This window comes from Lepisma saccharinum, chromosome 9 (genome assembly GCF_977018435.1).
Source record: "Lepisma saccharinum chromosome 9, izLepSacc3.1, whole genome shotgun sequence".
NCBI lineage: Eukaryota > Metazoa > Arthropoda > Insecta > Zygentoma > Lepismatidae > Lepisma > Lepisma saccharinum.
The window spans coordinates 62,398,085-62,418,428 of NC_139237.1; the positions used below are offsets into that span (position 1 = coordinate 62,398,085).

The 20,344-nt window shown below is 41.5% G+C and overlaps 1 protein-coding gene across 2 annotated transcripts in view; it reads left to right on the top strand.

The window, feature by feature from the left end:
- The window catches only part of LOC145992693 (tetraspanin-9-like), a 53,147-nt gene extending 33,033 nt beyond the window's left edge, over nucleotides 1-20,114 (top strand). For both annotated transcript variants that reach the window (XM_083129074.1, XM_083129073.1), the window contains exons 3-5: nucleotides 16,069-16,248; nucleotides 17,393-17,578; nucleotides 19,394-20,114. In XM_083129074.1, coding sequence (XP_082985200.1) covers nucleotides 16,069-16,248; nucleotides 17,393-17,578; nucleotides 19,394-19,432 — 405 coding nt within the window. In that variant the 3' untranslated portion in view covers nucleotides 19,433-20,114. The remainder of the gene's footprint in view (nucleotides 1-16,068; nucleotides 16,249-17,392; nucleotides 17,579-19,393) is intronic.
- Nucleotides 20,115-20,344: the final 230 nt, after the last annotated feature.

Genomic DNA, 20,344 nt, shown 5'->3' on the forward strand with positions numbered 1-20,344 from the left:
ACGACGCCTACCTCAGACTTGATGTGACGCTCCTCGCCGACGTGTTCCAGACGTTCCGTGCGACCGCCATGAAGATCTACCAGCTGGACCCTGCCTACTTCTACAGTCTCCCCGGACTGGCGTGGTCAGCCATGTTTCTGGTGACGAAGATCGAACTGGAGCTTCTTTCGGACGTGGACATGATGCTGTTTGTGGAACGTGCCGTGCGGGGTGGAATGGTCCAGGTGTCGCAGCGACACTCGCGCGCCAACAATCACCACATGGCCACCGGTTACGAGCCCTCACAGCCGTCCAGCTATATTATGTACACGGACGTCAATAACCTCTACGGGCACTCCATGATGCAGTCACTCCCCTTTAGAGGCTTCGAGTGGACTGACCCTTCCAACTTCGACGTCGAAAGCTTCGACGATTCGGAACATGGGTTCTTCGCCGAGGTGGACCTTGAGTTCTCCGAGAAGCTGCAGGATTTGTTCAGCGATCTCCCCCCTGCACCCGAGTTCAAGTGTCCACCCGATTCCAACCAGAAGAAGCTCGTCATGGATTTCGAGCCCAAGAAGAATTACGTCCTACACTACCAGAATCTCCGGTGGTTGATGCAGCGAGGGGTCGCGGTCCACGCAGTTCACCGCATCCTCAAGTTCGAGCATTCTCTGTGGTTGCGTCCATATATTGAAGTCAACACCAAACACCGCACCGCAGCCACGTCCGAGCTCGATAAGGATTTCTTCAAGCTTATGAATAATGCGGTGTTTGGCAAAACTATGGAGAATGTACGGAATCGCATGGACATAAAATTGGTAACGAGGAAAGCACAATGTCGCAGGCTCGTAGCGAACCCGTTATTCAAATCGAGGACCATTTATAATGAGCAGCTTGCTCTGGTGCATATGAGGAAGAGTGAGGTAAAACTCGACAAGCCAATTTATGTTGGTGCCTCAGTATTAGACCTGAGCAAGCTGCACATGTTCGAGACGTACTACGACATATTACGTCCACAATATAGCCACAACATCTCGCTTCTCTACACGGACACGGACAGCTTGGTGTACCACGTTCGCACGGACGACGCGTACGGGGATATAGTCACGGTACCAGCTTTGGCCAACCTCTTCGACACCTCGGGCTATCCCCAGCCGAACCAGTACGGCATCCTGCCCCAAAACAAAAAAGTGCCTGGCAAACTCAAAGACGAGAAGGACGGTGATGTAATTCTCGAGTTTGCGGGTCTTCGCGCCAAGGCCTATGCCATCAAAGCCGAGGGCAGCGTTACCAAGAAGGCCAAGGGTGTCGGCAGACAGGTGGTTCGGGAGCATCTCGCATTCGAGGACTTCGTCGATTGCCTCAAGACCAGGTCGTCGGTTCTAAGAGCAGAACAGCGAATCCAGAGCGTCGACCATGTGTTGACCACAAACAAAGTTAGAAAAATTGCGCTGGATCCCAACGACGACAAGAGGTGCGTTCTCGAGTGTGGTATTCACACATTGCCGTGGGGGCACTATCGCTTAGCAGAAAGCAAAACCTGCAACATATGTCCATCTTCAACAGAAGATTCATAAAACAAAACAAAACAAAAAAAAAAACACTTTGACTGTCATTACAAAAAAAAACTATGACCGTATTCTTAAATAACCAGCATGCCTATGAATTTGTTCGGTTTCAAAAAACAGATCATTATGGAAACCATACCAGATCATGAAGTCTTACCTTCCGTGTTACCTAAACTCAACGGTCTGTTGATCATTCACCTCAACAGCATTTGGACGAAACTGAATGACGATGTGGGCAAGATGTTTTATGTTTTTAATAACAATTTACATTTCTACGAAATTCCGATCGACGGGAAACTTCAAATCACCGTGAATCCGGAAAACGCAGGCGAAATCAAAATTTCTACCGGCAAGAACATTTTTCGAATCAAGCACGACAAGATGCTTTCTAACATTACGTACGATGTGTCCGCAGGAGATTATCTTTACGTGGAACTCCTCGGAGATTATGATAAACTTATTCCTCTCTTCGTAGAATTACGAATCGTCTATCCTATTATAAATAACCGTTAACCAAAAATGCCTAACGACATTTTCGGCAACACCAAGCGTGTAGACCATGCAGAAGAGATTCTCATGCTGGACGTTCGAGTTAAGAAGTTGAGGACCGATTTGATCGCTTTGCAGGAGACCTTAAACAAAAGTTTAGAGTCGGAAATCGCTACGCTCCAAACGCAATGTCTCGATCCCATTCTGAAAATCGATTCCGAACTGAAAACACTGATAAAAAATTATGTCGACGTACCTTCTTACGACAACATTCAAAATATACAGTTGAGCATGGATTCGCTTCAAAATGATTTGGCCAAATTACAGCAATTTCAATCGAAAAATGAAGATTTGGAAAAATTGAAACTCGAAATCGAAGAGCGAACTTCCACAATAGAAAAGAATTTCTCTGAACTTCAAACCGTCGTGAACGATATTGATATAGAACGCTTACAGGTCGTCGTTTCCAAATTACAAGAAGAATTCACCAGCACGTTGGAAGAAATTAAATCCAAGTTGCAGACTTTGGAAGATACAATGACGAACCTACCATCGTCGGACGAACTGCAGGTCATCGGTAAAAGCGTCGCGAACATAAAAATTCAATTGGAGGCCTATCAAGATTTCGAACACATTCAAACCACCATCGCTACGCTTCAGGCGTCTCTGGAGTTGATCAACGAAGAAATTAAAAATATTCACGCTGAAGCGAGAGCGTTGACGAGCATTCAAGACACGTTGAGCACGGTTCAGCATAGAATCCAATATTTAGAAAATTTGAACGTCGAAACGAATCTCGCTCATTTTCATCACGTACTGGACAACATACAGGGCGACTTGGAATCGTTACGGACGAGCGTGCCTTCGAGCGAAGATTTGGAAAAATTGAAAACGGCGGTGACGGCACTATCCGATTCGAACGACATCAAAAGTTCGTTGAGCGATCTCGAGAGTAAAGTGGCCAATCTCCCCACCTCCAAAGAATTGCACGCTTTGAAAAGAAACATATCTCGAATGCTGAAACGACTAGAAACGGAAACGGCGAACGTGGAACAGATTCGAGACGAACTTGCTTCGCTGGTGTCGACGCTGCCCACTTCGCAGAGCGTCGCCGATCTTCACACGCAGTTTACAGAGATGCGAAGCATCGTGAACGATCTTACCGAGAAGAGCTCGAAATTGAATCAAGTCGAGAACCTTCAGAGTATTGTCGTCAACATCAGAGATCAAGTCGGAGTGCTGGAATCCACGCAGGAATCGACGCTGGCCTCTTTCGGTGCCAAGTTGCAAGAACTCAACGAAAGCTACAAGCAGTTGAACGTGGAAGTGAAAATCAAACCGTCATTTTCTACCGTAACAGATACCATAGTCGAGCATTTGGTGCCCGTACAAAACACACTGGGTCAGCTTCACAGCAACCTCGTTAGCATCGATACTAAATTCGCTAAACTGCATTCTCTGCAAGCCATCGAAATCAACAGCATTCCAAATCAACAGAGAATCTCCACGTTCGTCGAAGGTAACAAACTGTACATGTTGCATCCTTATCATCCGTACTACAAGTTTCTCCTCGATGGCACGATTCAGATAAACGAATTTTCGTACTGGTCTCACGGTAGAAAAGCTAGCGTTCCTACCATGACTTTGATATCGAATCGTGGTGTCCAGAAAGCAGGAAACATTCCTCTGGCACGTTGGAACGAAACGCGCAACATATATGAAATACACGAAGACGAAGATCTCACCGTTTTCGACGTGAGTGCCGGCGATAAGCTGATCATTCAAAACACGAGCGAAGTGCCACCCTCTTTGAATCCCATCACGCTGGTGCTTCTCTTGAAACGTAATCTCTAAAAAATGTCTAGGCAAGCCATCGTCGAAGAATTGCATAAACCTGCACGCCGCAACTACGAACGTTTGGCTGTGGTAACCAAGGGCATCGACGACCTCTGGCAAAGCGACCTCGTGGAGATGAGTAGCGGCAATTTGAAAAACGTGCATAAATTGAACAAGGGCAACAAGTATCTTCTCACCGTCATAGACACGTTTTCGAAATTCGCATGGGCTCTACCTTTGAAGGCGAAAACGGGAACATGCGTCACGGAAGCATTCAAGACAATTTTTCGCGAAAGCGGCGGCAACCGACCACGGTTTTTGCAAACGGACAACGGTAAAGAATTTTACAACGCCGTATTCCAAAAGTTTATTCAAAAACACAAGATTCGACATTATTTGAGCTTCAGTCACATCAAAGCCAGCATCGTGGAAAGATTCAATCGAACCTTGAAAACACACATGTGGAAACGATTCACGCTTCGGGGAAATTACAAATGGGTCGACATCCTGCCGGAACTCGTCGACACCTATAATGATACGGTACACAGAACGATAGGCATGAAGCCAGCCGACGTTACGAAATCCGACGAGCAGCGTTTAATTGCTACCGTTTACTGTCCAAAGTACACACCCACGACAAAAAAAGCTAAATACAAAATTGGAGACCAGGTGAGGGTCAGCAAATTCAAACGCACCTTCGAGAAGGGATTCACAAAAAATTGGAGCACGGAACTTTTTACGGTGGTTCGAGTTTTACCCGGAAACCGACACACGTATATAATAAAAGATAGTAGCGGCGAGATTTTGAAAGGAAGATTTTACGAAGAGGAACTCTCTAAAACGAAACACCCCGACACGTACCTCATCGAGAAAGTATTGCGTAGGAAAGGTGACAAACTGTTTGTCAAATGGCTGGGACTTCCGGAAAAGAGTTGGATCGACGCGAACGAAGTGATCTTGTGAGTACGTGGAACGTGGTGAAGCGTCTACCGGATCCGGAAAGTCAAACGAAGAAAAAGAACGGCGAGTTGCTTCCCGACAGCATCCGCTGTCTGATCGTAGGTCCTTCGGGGTGTGGGAAAACGACACTGCTCGTGGACAATTTTCTCCTCGCACCGAATTGGTTAAATTGGAAGAACAGGCACCTGTACGTGTTCTCGAAAAGTTTGGAGCAATCCAAATACCAGCAACTGATGAAACTGTACGATGGTCTGGACATTGCAACTTTCGCCTCGGAAATAAAACCACTCGACGATTGTCGTGAAAATTCAGTCGTTGTGTTCGACGACGCCATCCTGGAAAATCAAAATGAAATTCGCAACTTTTTCACGCAAGGTCGTCACAAAGGAATGGATTGTTTTTACCTAGCTCAAACGTTTTCCAAAATTCCAAAACAGTTAGTACGCGACAACGCTAATTTCATATGTTTGTTTCGTCAAGATCACACCAACCTCAAGCACGCGTACGATGACTACGTAGGCGGAGACATGAACTACAATCAATTTTCGGAAGGCTGCTCTACTTGCTGGAACGGTGACGATTTCGGATTCGCGACGATCGACATGACGAGGAAACCCAACGACGGAAAATACAGAAACAAAATCAACGACTTTCTAAACGTTGCAACGTTGTGAGAAACGACGTATATAAATAACGTCATGACGAAACGAAAAATCGAAGACGAAAATCTCAAGCTTCGCGATTACCTCGCGAAACGCTTCAAAGGTTGGAAATCCGAGAATCGCGGATTCTACGAAGAGAAGAAACGTCAGGATCAACCTGTTATCGATGCCATCAGCGGTCTAGGTAAAGAAATTAAAAGTGTCACGGAACAAAATAAAAATTTGATTAATGAACTCGTACCGCTCGCAGCTAAAAGTTACACCGTACCCACGCCCATTTCGAGCATTCCTTCGACACCGTTCGAACTGAAGGATGCACCTGCACGACGTCGAGCCATAGGCAGCACGTCGTCGTCTTCGGATAAAATCGAGTTGGGACCTTTGGCACGAGACTACCTGAGCACGGGGAAATTCGACAAGGATGAAGTGTTCGGATTGTATCCCAGCATGGAAACCAGCGAAGGCGGCGGTGTGGTGTGGAAGATTGGGAAATCGAAGGTGACCTTCGAAGGCAACGACATTAAAGTCAATTTAGGCGACAAGGATAGTTGGAACAGGTATCCGGGTACGGTTGGACTGTGGGAACTCGTTGCCAAAAAGCAGCCGAAAGATTACACCGACGAAGATTACCAGAGTTACAAGGAAATTCTGATCATGACGGATGCCTTGTACCAGAACAACGACGCCTCGCAGAATAGGGTGAAATCGAGCAGCGGCGAGAAGTACAGGAATCTCATCAAACCGATTTGGAACCAGGTCAAAACAGGCAGCGGGGTCAAACGCTACAACACGTTACCCAAAGAATTCGTTTGGGTGGACGACGTGAGGAAACTCGTGGACCGATTGTTGGTGATAGCCGGCGAAGAGAATGCAGGCAACCGTAATTTCTACAACGAGAAGGTTGGCATCGTGGACATGATCAGCACGAAACTTTCCAACTTCATCGTGAACGACGACAAGGGCATAGGTTACCTGATCAAAATCATCAACACGCTGCCTCCGAAATTCTGGAACGTGGCCGAAGGAAAGGGACTCGTGAACGACATCATCAACAAGTTACCTTTCGAGATGCATCTACCTGGCTACCAGTACTGCGGACCGGGTACCAAACTCGAGAAAAGATTGGAGAGAGGAGACAAGGGTGTGAATCCGTTGGACGCCGCATGCAAAGATCACGACATCGCCTACAACACCACGCAGACGGATCTGGATGCACGTCACGAAGCAGACAGAAAGTTAGAGCACGCAGCTTTCGAAAGATTCGTGAGTAGAGACGCATCGTTGGGTGAACGGGTCGCCGCACTAGGCACCACCATCGCCATGAACACGAAACAAAAATTGGGGTGGGGTATATAAATAACATACAGTAAAAAAACAACATGGATTACATAACTAATTTGCCACCCGAGCTACTATCTAAAATATTCAAGAAAGTAGTAAACGGAGATGTTAATAAACTTGTAAGCATAGCAAGAACAATGCCGGAATTTCGCATCCCTTGTGAAATGGTTCTCAAGGACCTTCTTCGGGAGATCAGCGGCCTGAGGTGCGGTGATCTCAACATTCTGCTTTCGGCTGCAGGGGAAAAATTGGAGGAGAGGTCGGACGAACTGTACGAGGCGATGCAGGGAAGAAGACAGTATACTGATGATTGGTACAAGTCTATGCAGGAGAAGGAAGATATCACTACGCACATCCTCGCGTTTTCCGAAGCACGAACTTTCTTCCTCTGTTAAAAAAATCTTCGATACAAATCGTGAAAAAAAACTTGATATATATAAATAACACACATCGTGAAAAAAAAATAATCTTCGGTATATATAAATAACACACATCGTGAAAAACAATTAAATTTCTCTCTAACACTTTGAAATTTTTTTTTGATATGACGACCGAAAAAATAAGTGATCTCCAAGCATTAAAACAAATGCTAAATTTGTCAGTCGAGTATGTAAAAATTCAGGAATTGGAAGTCGACAAACCTTACACGATAACTTCCGGTTCAATCGTTTCTACCCAGTATGGTCCCAAGGTACGCCTGTTGCTCAACGCACAATACAGTCTATTTTTACCAGATCGATACGCTAGCATGTTATGCGACGAGAAGCTATCTATTTTAATCGAGAACAAAACTCGAATCGTGTACAAGGGGACAAAGGAACTTCTTGGCAAGAAAACGAAGCACGTAATAGAATTTGTGTAACGACTGCGAGGCTTTGAAAATATATAAATAACATACCGTAAAAAACTACACAAGAAAAAATCTCAGAATATATATATAAATAACATACCGTGAAAATAACACATAGAGCATCAACATGAAGCCCAAGGGTGTCGTGTACCAGATACCATACTCCAATCTAAAAAATCTAGGTGCTCTCGATGGGTTACTCACCAAGAAACAACGCGAGAAGAAACGTTCTTGCTTGTCGAAAGGACACGGAATGAAATTGCTGCTCAGCACACCTCAATTGAAAAGATTGCAACGTTCGCGGAAACAGCAAAAGATCGGAGGTTTCATATTCAGCATCCCGGCCATCCTGGCAGCATTGGGGGCCGTTGGAAGTTTGGCCGGCGGAAGTGCCGCCATCGCAAAAACCGTCATCGACTCGAAGAAGAACAAGGCCGAGTTGGAAGAACAGAAACGTCACAACCTGGCCATGGAGAAGAAGGGGAGAGGTATAACCAAAAAACAAAAAAGCAACCTCGATGCTTTGAAGAAATATAAAAAAAAGAAACAGAAGCACTCACCAACCGAGACATTGAATCTCTGATCGAACCGTTACGAATCAAACACTTCAGAGGAGTTTTCATGTCCGACTCGTTACCTTCAAGCGTGAAAAAAAGAGAATGCGGAGTAGTCAACTTGGACGGTCAAGAAAATCCAGGCACGCATTGGATATGTTACCACAAAAATGATGATAAAGCATTCGTTTTCGATTCTTTCGGAGGTGTTCCACCTACAAATTTAGTTCATTATCTGAAAACAAACAAAACCTCCATATACTACAACGACGAACGCATTCAAGATTTCGGAGACGTGAACTGCGGTCATCTCTGCCTCTCCGTGCTCGCGTTTCTCTCTAAAATAAATAACCCTACGGTCGAAGATTTCCAGAAAGTACTGTGGAACCTGAAACAGCATCACTAGGATGGGCGTGTTCCATCTCACGAGCGAATCTTCGATCTTGAAACTCACGCTGCACGACGACATCGTCTATCCTAAATCCGTGGCTCTGCGTGCATTCTACAGCATGTACCTCATACCTAACGTCACCCAGCACAACAACAAAATTAGCGTCGGAAGCGAACACATCGTCGTCACGCCAGGCCAATACAATCTTTCCACTTTGCAAGCTCAATTACCCAAAGGCACATACCTTTCTCAAAATTCGGTCACGCACAGAGTGGAAATCCTATCCGCTACGGAGACCGTGGACCTGGGCACCATAGGAGAACTTTTAGGTTTCGAGAACGACACCAAACTCGAAGCTGGCATCAAGCATGTAGCAACCAACATTCCTAAATTCTTGGCCATAGAGACTCTGAACGTACACTGTAACGTGGCGGAAGGCATGATCACGAAATCTTCGGACGGATTACTGGGAAGTCACAAGCAGACGGGAATCATAGCCACTTTCAAACCAAGTTCCGAGTTCATGGAACCGATCATCTACACGCCCTCTTCGCCGATCTATTTTCCAGTATGTCGCAACCGCATAGACGACATAGAGTTGGTGGTGACGAACGAGAAAGGAGACGTGGTGGATTTCGCAGGTGCCACTACGACGGCCATCGTGGAGATCAACGTATAATAAATAACCATACATGTAAAATGGAGCAAATCGAAAGTTACGAATTGCAATCTTTCCCTCCCAACCGTCGCACGTTCGCCAATCTGAACGAAGCGAACAGGGAGATCGAATACGACGTGGACGTAGGCGATGGGTTCGTTCATCCTCACAGAGCGGACCTCTACCTTCAATTCGACGTGGTGAAGAAAGAAAGCGGAGACGCGTTTCCCGCAGCAGCAAACTTGATACTCGTGGACAACTTCGTGCCTCACCTGTTCTCGCAGGTGGAGGTGAGGAAACACAACACCGTCATCGACAGAATCGATTATCCAGGCATCACGTCGACGGCAGTGGGAACTTTGAAATTATCCAAAACGGACGCAGCGTACTACCAGGCCGGGGGATTCGAAGCCGGGACCAAAATATCGACGAGAAGTCACACGGTGCTCTTTCCCATGCGTCTGCTGCCTGGTTTCTTCTCGGATTACAAGGAGATCATGTGGAAGGGAGGACTGCGCGTTACGTTTCGAAGAGCGGCCAACGACAACGACGTACTGATGCGATACGCTACTTTGGGCCCGGACGGCACCACGCCGATAGCCAACACTTTACCCGAAGCAGCGAAATGCGTCATCCGGAGCATGGAATTGAGAATGCCGGTGGTGGAATACGAAACAAACTACGCCCTCAAGTACAAAGCGGAGATCTTGAAAAGTCCGCAGGTGCCGATTCACTTTCACGGTTACCAGTGCGTGCAGAAGATGGCGTCGGGAAGTCACATGGAATTCGACGTGACGACGCAGTTCAACAACATACAGTTCGACATGCCAGATTTCGTCGTTGTGCTTTTTCAGACCGGACGCGATAACGATCAGGAAAAAGATTCCAGCAAGTTCGACGACTGCAAGATCAAGAACGTTTATCTGAAGAACGGTAGAAACGAAGTGTTCCCGCGCGAGAATTACAACCTCGACGTGACCAAAGACGATTACCTCAAACTTTACGAAGCTTACACAGCTTACAAACGCGTGACCGAGGGAAGCGTGGACATGTACTACACGCCCAGCGAATTCAAAATCCGCAGGCCGATGTTCGTCATCAACACATCTAAGAGGAAGAAGGTTGTGGTCAACGATCGAACCAACATCAAGGTCGTCTGCGAGTTCCACGACGCCTTGCCCGAGGATACCCTATGCAGTGTCATCCTGATTGCGGAGAAGTCCTTCGCCTACGACGTGAAAAACGAGAGGGTCACAGAGCAGTTTTAACAAGTTTTTTAACATCTATATTTTCTTGCACAATAAGAAATTTTCTGCACTAGCACAATCAGTTACAATGGCACAATACGAATTTCACTAGTTCAGATCAGTTACAAATGTCAATTTCATTAGCTATCAGCTACAATATCTTTTTTGCACTATAGCACGAGACAATCAGAAATTGCATAAAAAAATTTGTTGTTGTTTTTACACGTGAAAATTAACAATAAATTTTTTTTTTATCGTTTCAGATGCTGTCGAAACATCAAAAACATATACACACACACTAAAAAAATAAGCATGCAACTTTATTTGTAACACACACATACATTCTCCATCTTCATCAAGAAAATATTATAATAAACATAATTATTTTTATCTATATCTCACAATAAAACTCTATATCCAAAAATATCACAACATCAAATAACACTAGAGTCGTTAGTACACGTTGCATGCATTACGGAGGTCCTCTGTAGGGTTTCATGGAAGTTTGGGGGAAAAAAAAAAACACGTGAAACCCTACAGAGGTGCGGTAATCTATAACCGCAGCCATTAGAAAACTTTTACATTTTTGGTTGGGCACCACGCACCCTGGCGAGGTTATAGGGGCCAGGCATTCTAAAAAAACAACAATTATTATTTGTTTGTTTGTTTGTTTGTGTTACAATACATACGCGCGCGCGTGCGTGTGGCACATCGTTCCCCCGAGAGAGGTTTACAAAGATCACAATATATATAAATATTGGCCTCTCTTTTTTTTTTCCTTTTTTTTTTTTTTTGGGACTTGGAAAAAATTTACAATAAGGTGCATTCGCTCGTTACTGTTGCCAGCCATAAATCTCTCTCTCTCTCTCTTCATCTTACAGCAAAGTTGGCATCTCTATTTTTTTTAGTTGTAAGTAAATTGCCAACACACTCTAATTAATAATGCTACATATTATACGCGCACACGCACACACATACTATATTACCATCCACCCATCTCTCTCTCTTTTACGGCAGTACATATTTGTTGTCGGCTCTCCTTGTTTAGTGTGTGTAGGTTGGCAAAAATTTGCTTTATGCGCTGTAAGGCAAGCCTCAAGCAAAGTTGTCAGCTCCTTGCTTTAGGCTAGGTTAGACCAAAAAAACCTTGGTGATTTTTTTTTTCGAGTGAGGAGTTGGCAACACTGATTTTTACTTGAGGGGCGGTCAACCGGGTTGATTGCACAAGCAAAATTGTCAGCTCCTTGCTTTAGGCCAGGTTAGAGTAAAAAAAAAACCTTGGTGATTTTTTTTTCGAGTGAGGAGTTGGCAACGCTGATTTTTATTTGAGGACGGTCAACCGGGTTGATTGCACAAGCAAAGTTGCCAGCTCCTTGCTTTAGGTTAGGTTAGACCAAAAAAACCTTGGTAATTTTTTTTTCGAGTGAGGAGTTGGCAACACTGATTTTTACTTGAGGGGCGGTCAACCGGGTTGATTGCACAAGCAAAGTTGCCAGCTCCTTGCTTTAGGTTAGGTTAGAGTAAAAAAGGCTGTGGGTAAGTTGTCGGTTGTTTAACTTTTCCCTCTCTCTTTTTTTTCTTGTAAAAAGCTATGGCAAAAGTACCAGTGGGTTGGCAACTTTGCTTTATGCACTGTAAGGCAAGTCTCAAGCAAGATTGCCAGCTCCTTGCTTTAGGTTAGGTTAGACCCAAAAAAAAAACCTTGGTGATTTTTTCGAGTGAGGAGTTGGCAACACTGCGAGAAAATACCTCAAGCAACGTTGCCACCTCCTTGTTTTAGGTTATCTTAGACCCAAAAACAAAAACCTTGGTGATTTTTTCGAGTGAGGAGCTGGCAACACTGCTCACCACTTCAGCTCACCACAAGAGGGCGTTCAACCGGGTTGATTGCACTACTAACACTGAAAAATCCTACCTTTATATTTGCTTTGAACTCACCTCTCATCAATTCACGAAGCATTTGCTTGAAGTCCATTTCTCGACTGCTTGCTCTTCAACATCCATATGAAGCAACATACCAAACAAAGAAGTAGTTCTCAGTTGTCTGTCTTCTCATACATAACATATATGTATATAAACAATGAAAAGGGAAAATTCAAAGTTCTGCACCTACCTTACTCCGGCTGTGACTTGGGCCATCCCTCACCTGGCTTCAACCCTCTACTCCCCCGCTCCTCCGATTGCTGAAAAGATAGGGTTACCAGACGTCCGGTTTTTCCCGGACATGTCCTACATTTTAGCCTTATGTCCGGCGTCCGGGAGGAATTTGAAAAATATCATAAATGTCCTACATTTTGAGCGTCACATAATATTAATTAGGAAAATACGTAACATAAAAAAATCATGCAAGTTACGAGTCTATGGACTGTGCTTCCAAACTCAATAGTGAAATTTGTTTTGATTCAGTCATTGCCCAAAAAGAAAAAAAAGTTTGTCCTGCTATTAAACAAAAGGGAAAACGGAAGCAATTAATGAACAAAGTTTTGGGACTACTTTCTGATAACGTCACTGTTCAATGCCTGAGCAGAATTTCTTGCATTAGGGTTTAAACTGATGGGACAAGGTGTTGCCCAGTCTTATTCAATATTCAATATAATTTGATTGTAAAGCAGGGGTATAGAGAACAAAGTTATTCAGGGTGTCTGTCAGTCAAGAAAGTCAAGGAAGTCAAGAAAAAGTAAAGAAATCAACAAGTAGGTCAAGAAAGTCAATAAAAAGGCAACAAATTATTCTTGTGGTCAAGAATTTTTGCTATCATAATGACTGATTGGTTGGTTTAATTTATTTTACTTCACTTTTTCTGTCCCTTTGGCTAATCGCGAAGATGAGGATGAATGATTTTACGATAAGATGGATGAAGGGATAATCACAAACACATAGGGACAACCGACACAAGCCCCACATAAGATTATACTGGCTGTGAGTCCAGACGCCAAAGCCTCGCTTGTCTGCCAACACAGTTCAGGATGCATTAATACGAGAAAGCAGATCTAATTCTCTTCTTAAATTCAGCTTCAGTTTTTATCTTAACTGGCCCTTTGGTAGGGGTTTTCATTAAATAAATATTTCTTTTCTTGAATACTACCAACTTTACCTAAGTAGGGGTCGAATAAATAAAAGTTAAGAAAAACGGAAAAAAAAATGTCTAGAAAAGTCCAGAATTCTGGATGTGTTATTTTGGTAGACACCCTGTTATTGAACTAAAAAGTACCCAAGATGAAACTTCTGGAACCATTTTAAATTACGGTAATTGCTGAATATTTGTTTGCCATTACAGGTCATAATTCAAATGTTGAGAGAATTCTTTCATTATAATCAACACAACAGACCACGAGAGAAATTATTTTTTCATAAAGTCTGTAAAATGTTTGGTACTGGTTCCTATAATTTCAAAGAGTTTGACTGTCCACTCTAAAATAAATATAGTTTGACTAAACCTGAAATTTTGATAAAAAATGTCTTCTCTGAGAAGTACCACTTAAATCATGTAGTAAGAGGTGCATTGATTAGTATGATTGCAAGTTTTGAAATTTTGCATTTAAAAATTCATTAAGAATTATTTTTTTTAAAACTGAAAAATGTCATTTTACAACTACTTTCTAACGTGTTCTGCAGAAATATTATTATTTATTGAGAATGTTTTGTGTCCTACATTTTGACTTAATGTCCTACATTTTGGGACAGCATGTCCTACATTTTGGGACAGCATGTCCTACATTTCCCTTACAGCGATCTGGTAACCCTATGAAAAGATGTCCTGTCCTGTGAGACCGTCCTCACCGGGAGACGCGGTGCTGGCTGCCTGTTGCTAGAAGCAGAACAGACCCGACACTAGCCACTCCCGAGCTTACTTACTTACTATATCGGTCCTTTCTGGCAAATTACGGTTTGTGGATTATGCGCATTAAGAATAAGGGTGACGTTGGCTTGGTAGCTGTAAGAGGAACACAAAATCTTCACAGTACAAAAATGATGGAAAGATATGGTACTTACCTCGGCCGTCGTTTGGGCTGTGAGGTATCGGAGTCGTACTCACATCTAGGGACGTGAACTCGTCTGCAATGGTGTCATCCTAAAAAGGAAGAATACAGTACTCCAGTTAAAGAGGTTTTTGATTGGACGTTATCTGATAAATCACTAATGCAAGATAGATGGAAATGTACTTGGCCGTGGTTCATCTGAGCTGTGGATTCGTCTGATCGTGAACTTGTCTACAAGGGTGCGATCCATATTGACTGTTTGTCCATACGTAGTGTATGCGAATAGATCAATGGATGGCATTGTTTTGCCATAATGAGTTGTGTCTTGTGCAGGTCTCTTTACAAACTTGCATTTTTATCCATTCTCAAAGGACTTTACACGCCTTCTTCTAACTTTAAGGTAAGGATTGTAAATAAGGAGATTTTTCTCGTTATACTTTGAAGGGTGCAAAATGGCCAAGTGTGCCGACACACACACACATACACACACACACACACACACACACACACACACACACACACACACACACACAAAAAAAATTCATTCATTTGTCCATTTATTTTGAACATCTGAATTACAGCCATTGGAGAAGCGTTTATCCCGATAGGGTGTGAATTCTGGAATTACCTTCATACAAAGAAGTTTTGTTTTTTAATTGTTGTTGTTTGAAGTCCACTTTATGCGCAGAAAGGCTAATCGATTGATTGATTGATTGATTTAGTTTATTTTACTTCGCGTTTTGTGCCTCTTGGCTAATTTGCGAAGATGGGGATGAGTGATGAAATGATGAAATTGATGAATGGACATTCACAAACAACCAAGCCCGACCGGGATTCGAACCCGGGACCCTTGGAGTCGCAGCGCGATGTGCTAACCACTCGGTCGGACGAAAGGCTAATCGAGACTAGACCTACAGTTTAAAGTGGGATCTCCCGACCACTGTACCTCCACAGAATTGGTGCTTTTTTGTTTGTTTTTCGCTCTTAAACCCTTAATTCACATGCCCTGCGCCCAGCAAAAGCATTGTTGAATGAAAAAGAAAAATATAATGGCGAAAATTAATGATTTTTTAATGTCCATATGTACATTTTACTACACATTTCAGCCATTTTATAATATAGTGCATATACGCGTATTTTCAAAGTTGTTGCTGCATAAAGTTCAGTAGCATAATAACAAGCACGCAGTCAAGATCCTTTTCCTAAAAGTAAAAACGAACATTATAAAAGTAAGTTTTGTGTTGCACCTCGTATGCTGCTTATATTTTTAATTATATTATTGATAAGTTGTACTCTAAGCAGCAACCAAGTGCCAGAAATAATGACGTCGCAACAAAATCGCCTTTATTGTCATATCCAGTTGTAATTGCTAAAGTGCCATCTATCATAGTGCAATGCTTATATGCATATACATTATACATAGATTCATACTTTATGTTGAGAGATGCAGCATGACTGTAATGTTAAAATCTATATGTTGTCGATTCTAAGATTGAGTCTAATAATCGTATTGTCCAGATTATGAGACTTAACAAAATATTTGTTCTTAGTTTGCAGGGGTACTGCTGTTTGTTATAACTGTTCAAATTGGAGCTGGGCTCTTAGCCATGAGCGAGGCCAATGAGATCCCTAAACTTGCGAAGAGATACAAGGAGGAGATGGTAGACGGATTGCAAGAGGTTAACATTAACGAGGAGCATAGGCATCAGTGGGACGTTGTTCAGACAGGTGTAGGTAGTTGTCATATTTAGCTGTACGCGAGTATGCTCGACAAGAACATGCTCTAACAATTTATATTTTTTTAATGTCTCACTCATAGGCAAGATTATACGTGGCTCACCGCTTCACTTCAACTGTTAGGGTGCAAATTTCGTAACATCTCCTGGTATGGAGTCGTAGTGAACCCATGCCAAGTCAGTGGTCGATCATCCATTTAAGTGGTTGATTTTCGATTTCGTCACCGAAGTCCCCAGGTCAGAGCCTCAGTCTGAGCAATGCTCCCTAGGTCAATTTCATTTAATACTCACTCATCACTATCGTTGTGATTAATCGAAGCTATCAGGAATGAAAATACAAATATACATAATGATCCACTACAATTATTTGCTCAATGTTTTACTATTATTATTATTATTATTATTACATATTTTACACCTATTTACTCTATCGTTCACATGCGATGTTTATACCACCCATCAGAAATGCTAAAATATGTATTTATATTTGTAAACATTTATTTTTAGTTTCATTAAAGAGTTGTAATAATATGAAGTTTTGTTTTTACAATTGGGGTAGGCCACCATCTATAATATTTAATGTAACGGAGAAGACATCAAGAATCTCAGTAAAAGAGATGATGATTTTGAATTGCCTGTTGATATTTGGGATTTATAATTTAAAAGCGTGATAAAAATGTTCATCGAAAATCGTAATAACAGACTGCTTGTTTCAGTTAATTTGCTATGTTACAACAATGTAACATTGACAAGATGCATTGTATAACTGATTCTTTTTAGTTTAAAACTTTTTAACCATTGTTATAACTGTACCTTTAATCAAACTAAAAAAAATGTCTGATGAAGGGAGCGTTTTTTCTTCTGAAACGTGACAACAAAAAACTGTGTTTTTATGCTTATAATAAACGTAGATTACAAGAGAAATAATCCTGTATAAAGAGCCGGAAGACAGAAAGAAGAAAGGTTGTTACAAGTAACACACCATAATATGAATTTCTTGTAGATGCATTCACAAGCCAGGTGATAATGCCTTATTCACGTTTCATTCTTCCAGTTTCAAATTATGTGGATTCGACAGGAATTTAAACATTCCCCTTGTTGTACTTGTCAATTATGTGTCCATATTTCACTTCTCTAGTTTAAATGCTGTGGCGTAAACGGCCCAGAAGATTGGATGAATATGGGCAACATAGCACCACCCAGATCGTGCTACGATGTTTACAACAGTTTGTACAAGAGCGGCTGCTGGGATATCGCCTCCATGTCGACCACCGAGTTTTCATCGGCTCTGGGCATCACCTGTCTTTGCCTCATCATTATTGACGTATGTAAAAACCATTACCTTCCCAATGTTATTATTGCAGTTCAGTTCGTTAGTGCGTAAAGTATGAGATTTAAAGCAATAATCACGTGACTGTATTTTATTAGAATATATGTATGTATGTGTTTGGGGAAGGATGCATTCCATTGTCACGGATGGGACACACGGGCTACATTTTTTATATTAAAATAACTATTCTACATAGCTAAGCAACATTTTTCTTACAGTTTCTGTGCAATGAAATATGATACTTAACACTGTTGATTAAACATAACTACCTTCAAAATACTTTTTCACATTTGTAGCTATAAGTGAACAATATTGTGTCATGGGTGGAACAGAAGAAACACTGCCTCTTAAGAAATTTAATTTGATTTCTGTGGATTGTCAAATTATGAAAAAATATATATTTAAAACAAGGAGAGAAGGTAATTGATCTTTGAATAATCTAGTGAAGTTGAGGGCGAAATGTAACAGTTAAATGAGAAATCACGGGTGAGGCACAATACAAAAAATAAGTGAAACAAAAAGTTGAAGTAAATTAACCATATTTAAAATTCCATCTACCTCCTAACTTATTTACGTATAATACTTGATCTTTTATGCAAATGACAATTTTACATTGTTCACTCGCAAGAAGTTATAGCATTGCATTAAATTTTAAAAATTGAGGTTCAGGGACACTCCTCGAAAAAAGTTTGGAATATTGTTATATTAGGCACAACAAGTTTGGAATATTATTATGTTAGACAATAGGTGATAGGCACGGTGGCACATGTCGGCGAAAAGACGAGAACGTCCACCAGACAGATAACATGTGTTGTTGCATTCCAATGCTGTGTCTATCACCTATTGTCTAACGTAACAATATTTCAAACTTTTTCTTAGGAGTGTATAAAAGTAAAGTGCACCACGCCATGAAGGCGTATAGGAGGTGTGGAGTTGGGGTCCCAAACTTTCTTGATCACGGCAGAATGCTTTACCCTCCGGAGTTTCCTCCAGTTACACAAAGGATTCGTGATGAATGCACCGTTAGAAGTTACCGTACAATAACAATATTCTATACCGACAAAATGTAACAGACCGCCAGTTAATTTACAAAAAAAGGACATAAACTTTTTTTATTTATTTGAATATTTTATCATGCATAAAGGTGATTATAAATTACGGTTGCGTGCACTACAAATATACGTATTTTTAAGAACCAAATCATTAAAATACATTAGTTAGGGCAAGTATACAATAGGAAGTGATACTTCAAAAATGTCCATAGTAATTTTTCTACGGTAGTGGGATGGCAACCGAAATGACAGTCTAACCACGTAATTTTGATTGATTGATTTAGTTTATTTTACATCGCGTTTTGTGCCTCTTGGCTAATTTGCGAAGATGGGGATGAGTGATGAAATGATGAAATTGATGAATGGACATTCACAAACAACCAAGCCCGACCGGGATTCGAACCCGGGACCCTTGGCGTCGCAGCTAGATGTGCTAACCACTCGGCCACAGGGTCGGGCTAACCACGTAATTTCTCCAGTCAATTTTATACAGTGTGGATGTAAGTTATTGCAATGTCACTCACAAACTGGAGTGCACAGTACATGACGTTAAGTCAGTACACAAACTTGGAGTCTGTTGATAGATTCCTTTCCGTTGCGTATGCCTTGGTTATTGCATTGCAGAATTCACAAATCTAGGTGGGAGTTATGATATGAATGACTGTGTACAATTCTAGTGTTATCATTGCCTGGTTTTCCTACGTAATTGTGTATTTTTTTAAAATGTTTCTGTTTGAATATTCGTTTCTCGTTTCAGGGTTTCGCATTGGCATTTGCTCTTTTAGTGGTGTATTAAAAACCTCTGCCAATCAGAACTAGAAATTCATTTAATCAACTTCACCAAGCTTAAATCTCCATTCCAATGTTTGTTTTGCAAGTACATCAATGTTCGCATAGGTTTAGTTCACCAGATTGACGACTGTTTATATTAGGAATATACACTGTTTAGGAATAGTGTGTTCCATATCAATAATACTATGACTATGTGTAGGGTGAAACCATTCTTTTCGAGAAATCAACAAGACAGTTATCCATTGCAACAGAAATTCGGTTACTCAAGTGGACATTGCTTGTGAACGATATGACAACAGAATTTAATCATGCACATCGAATTTATCCGCTTGTAAATAGCTAGTGTAATTGTATGTAATAGCAGATCTTAAGCATTTATTATTGCATTTCGTCTCATAATTTGGCATGAGCACAGTTGGAACTGAATATAGTTTGTCGTAACTCATGTCGACATAATTATATCAGATAATCCTCACCTGTGAGAATATGTATCTTAACTTTTAACTTATTATTTACGGAATTAATAATTATTATATACAAACTTGCTTTAATTCATTTTTACATAAGTGCAACTGAAATTCATCACATTCATAGTGAAAAATAGTGATGCATTAGATATAAGTTAATCAATTTTACTTCAACTGTATAATATTAACTATATCAACTATATCCACGTGTTTGTCTTTTTTTTTCAGAGTTCTTGTAGCAATAAAAAGTAATGTAATTCAAAGTGTATTTTTCTAAGCGTAACAAATTTTAATTTCAGATTTGCTAGTTACAAATTAATACAGATAAGATGTCTTGCTGTAAAAATGCTAAAAAAAGTGCTCCATTTCAGTGATATTACACGCCTTATTTGTGACTGGGGTAAATATATATACATACAGTTATTATTAACTTTACATTCAAGTGCCTG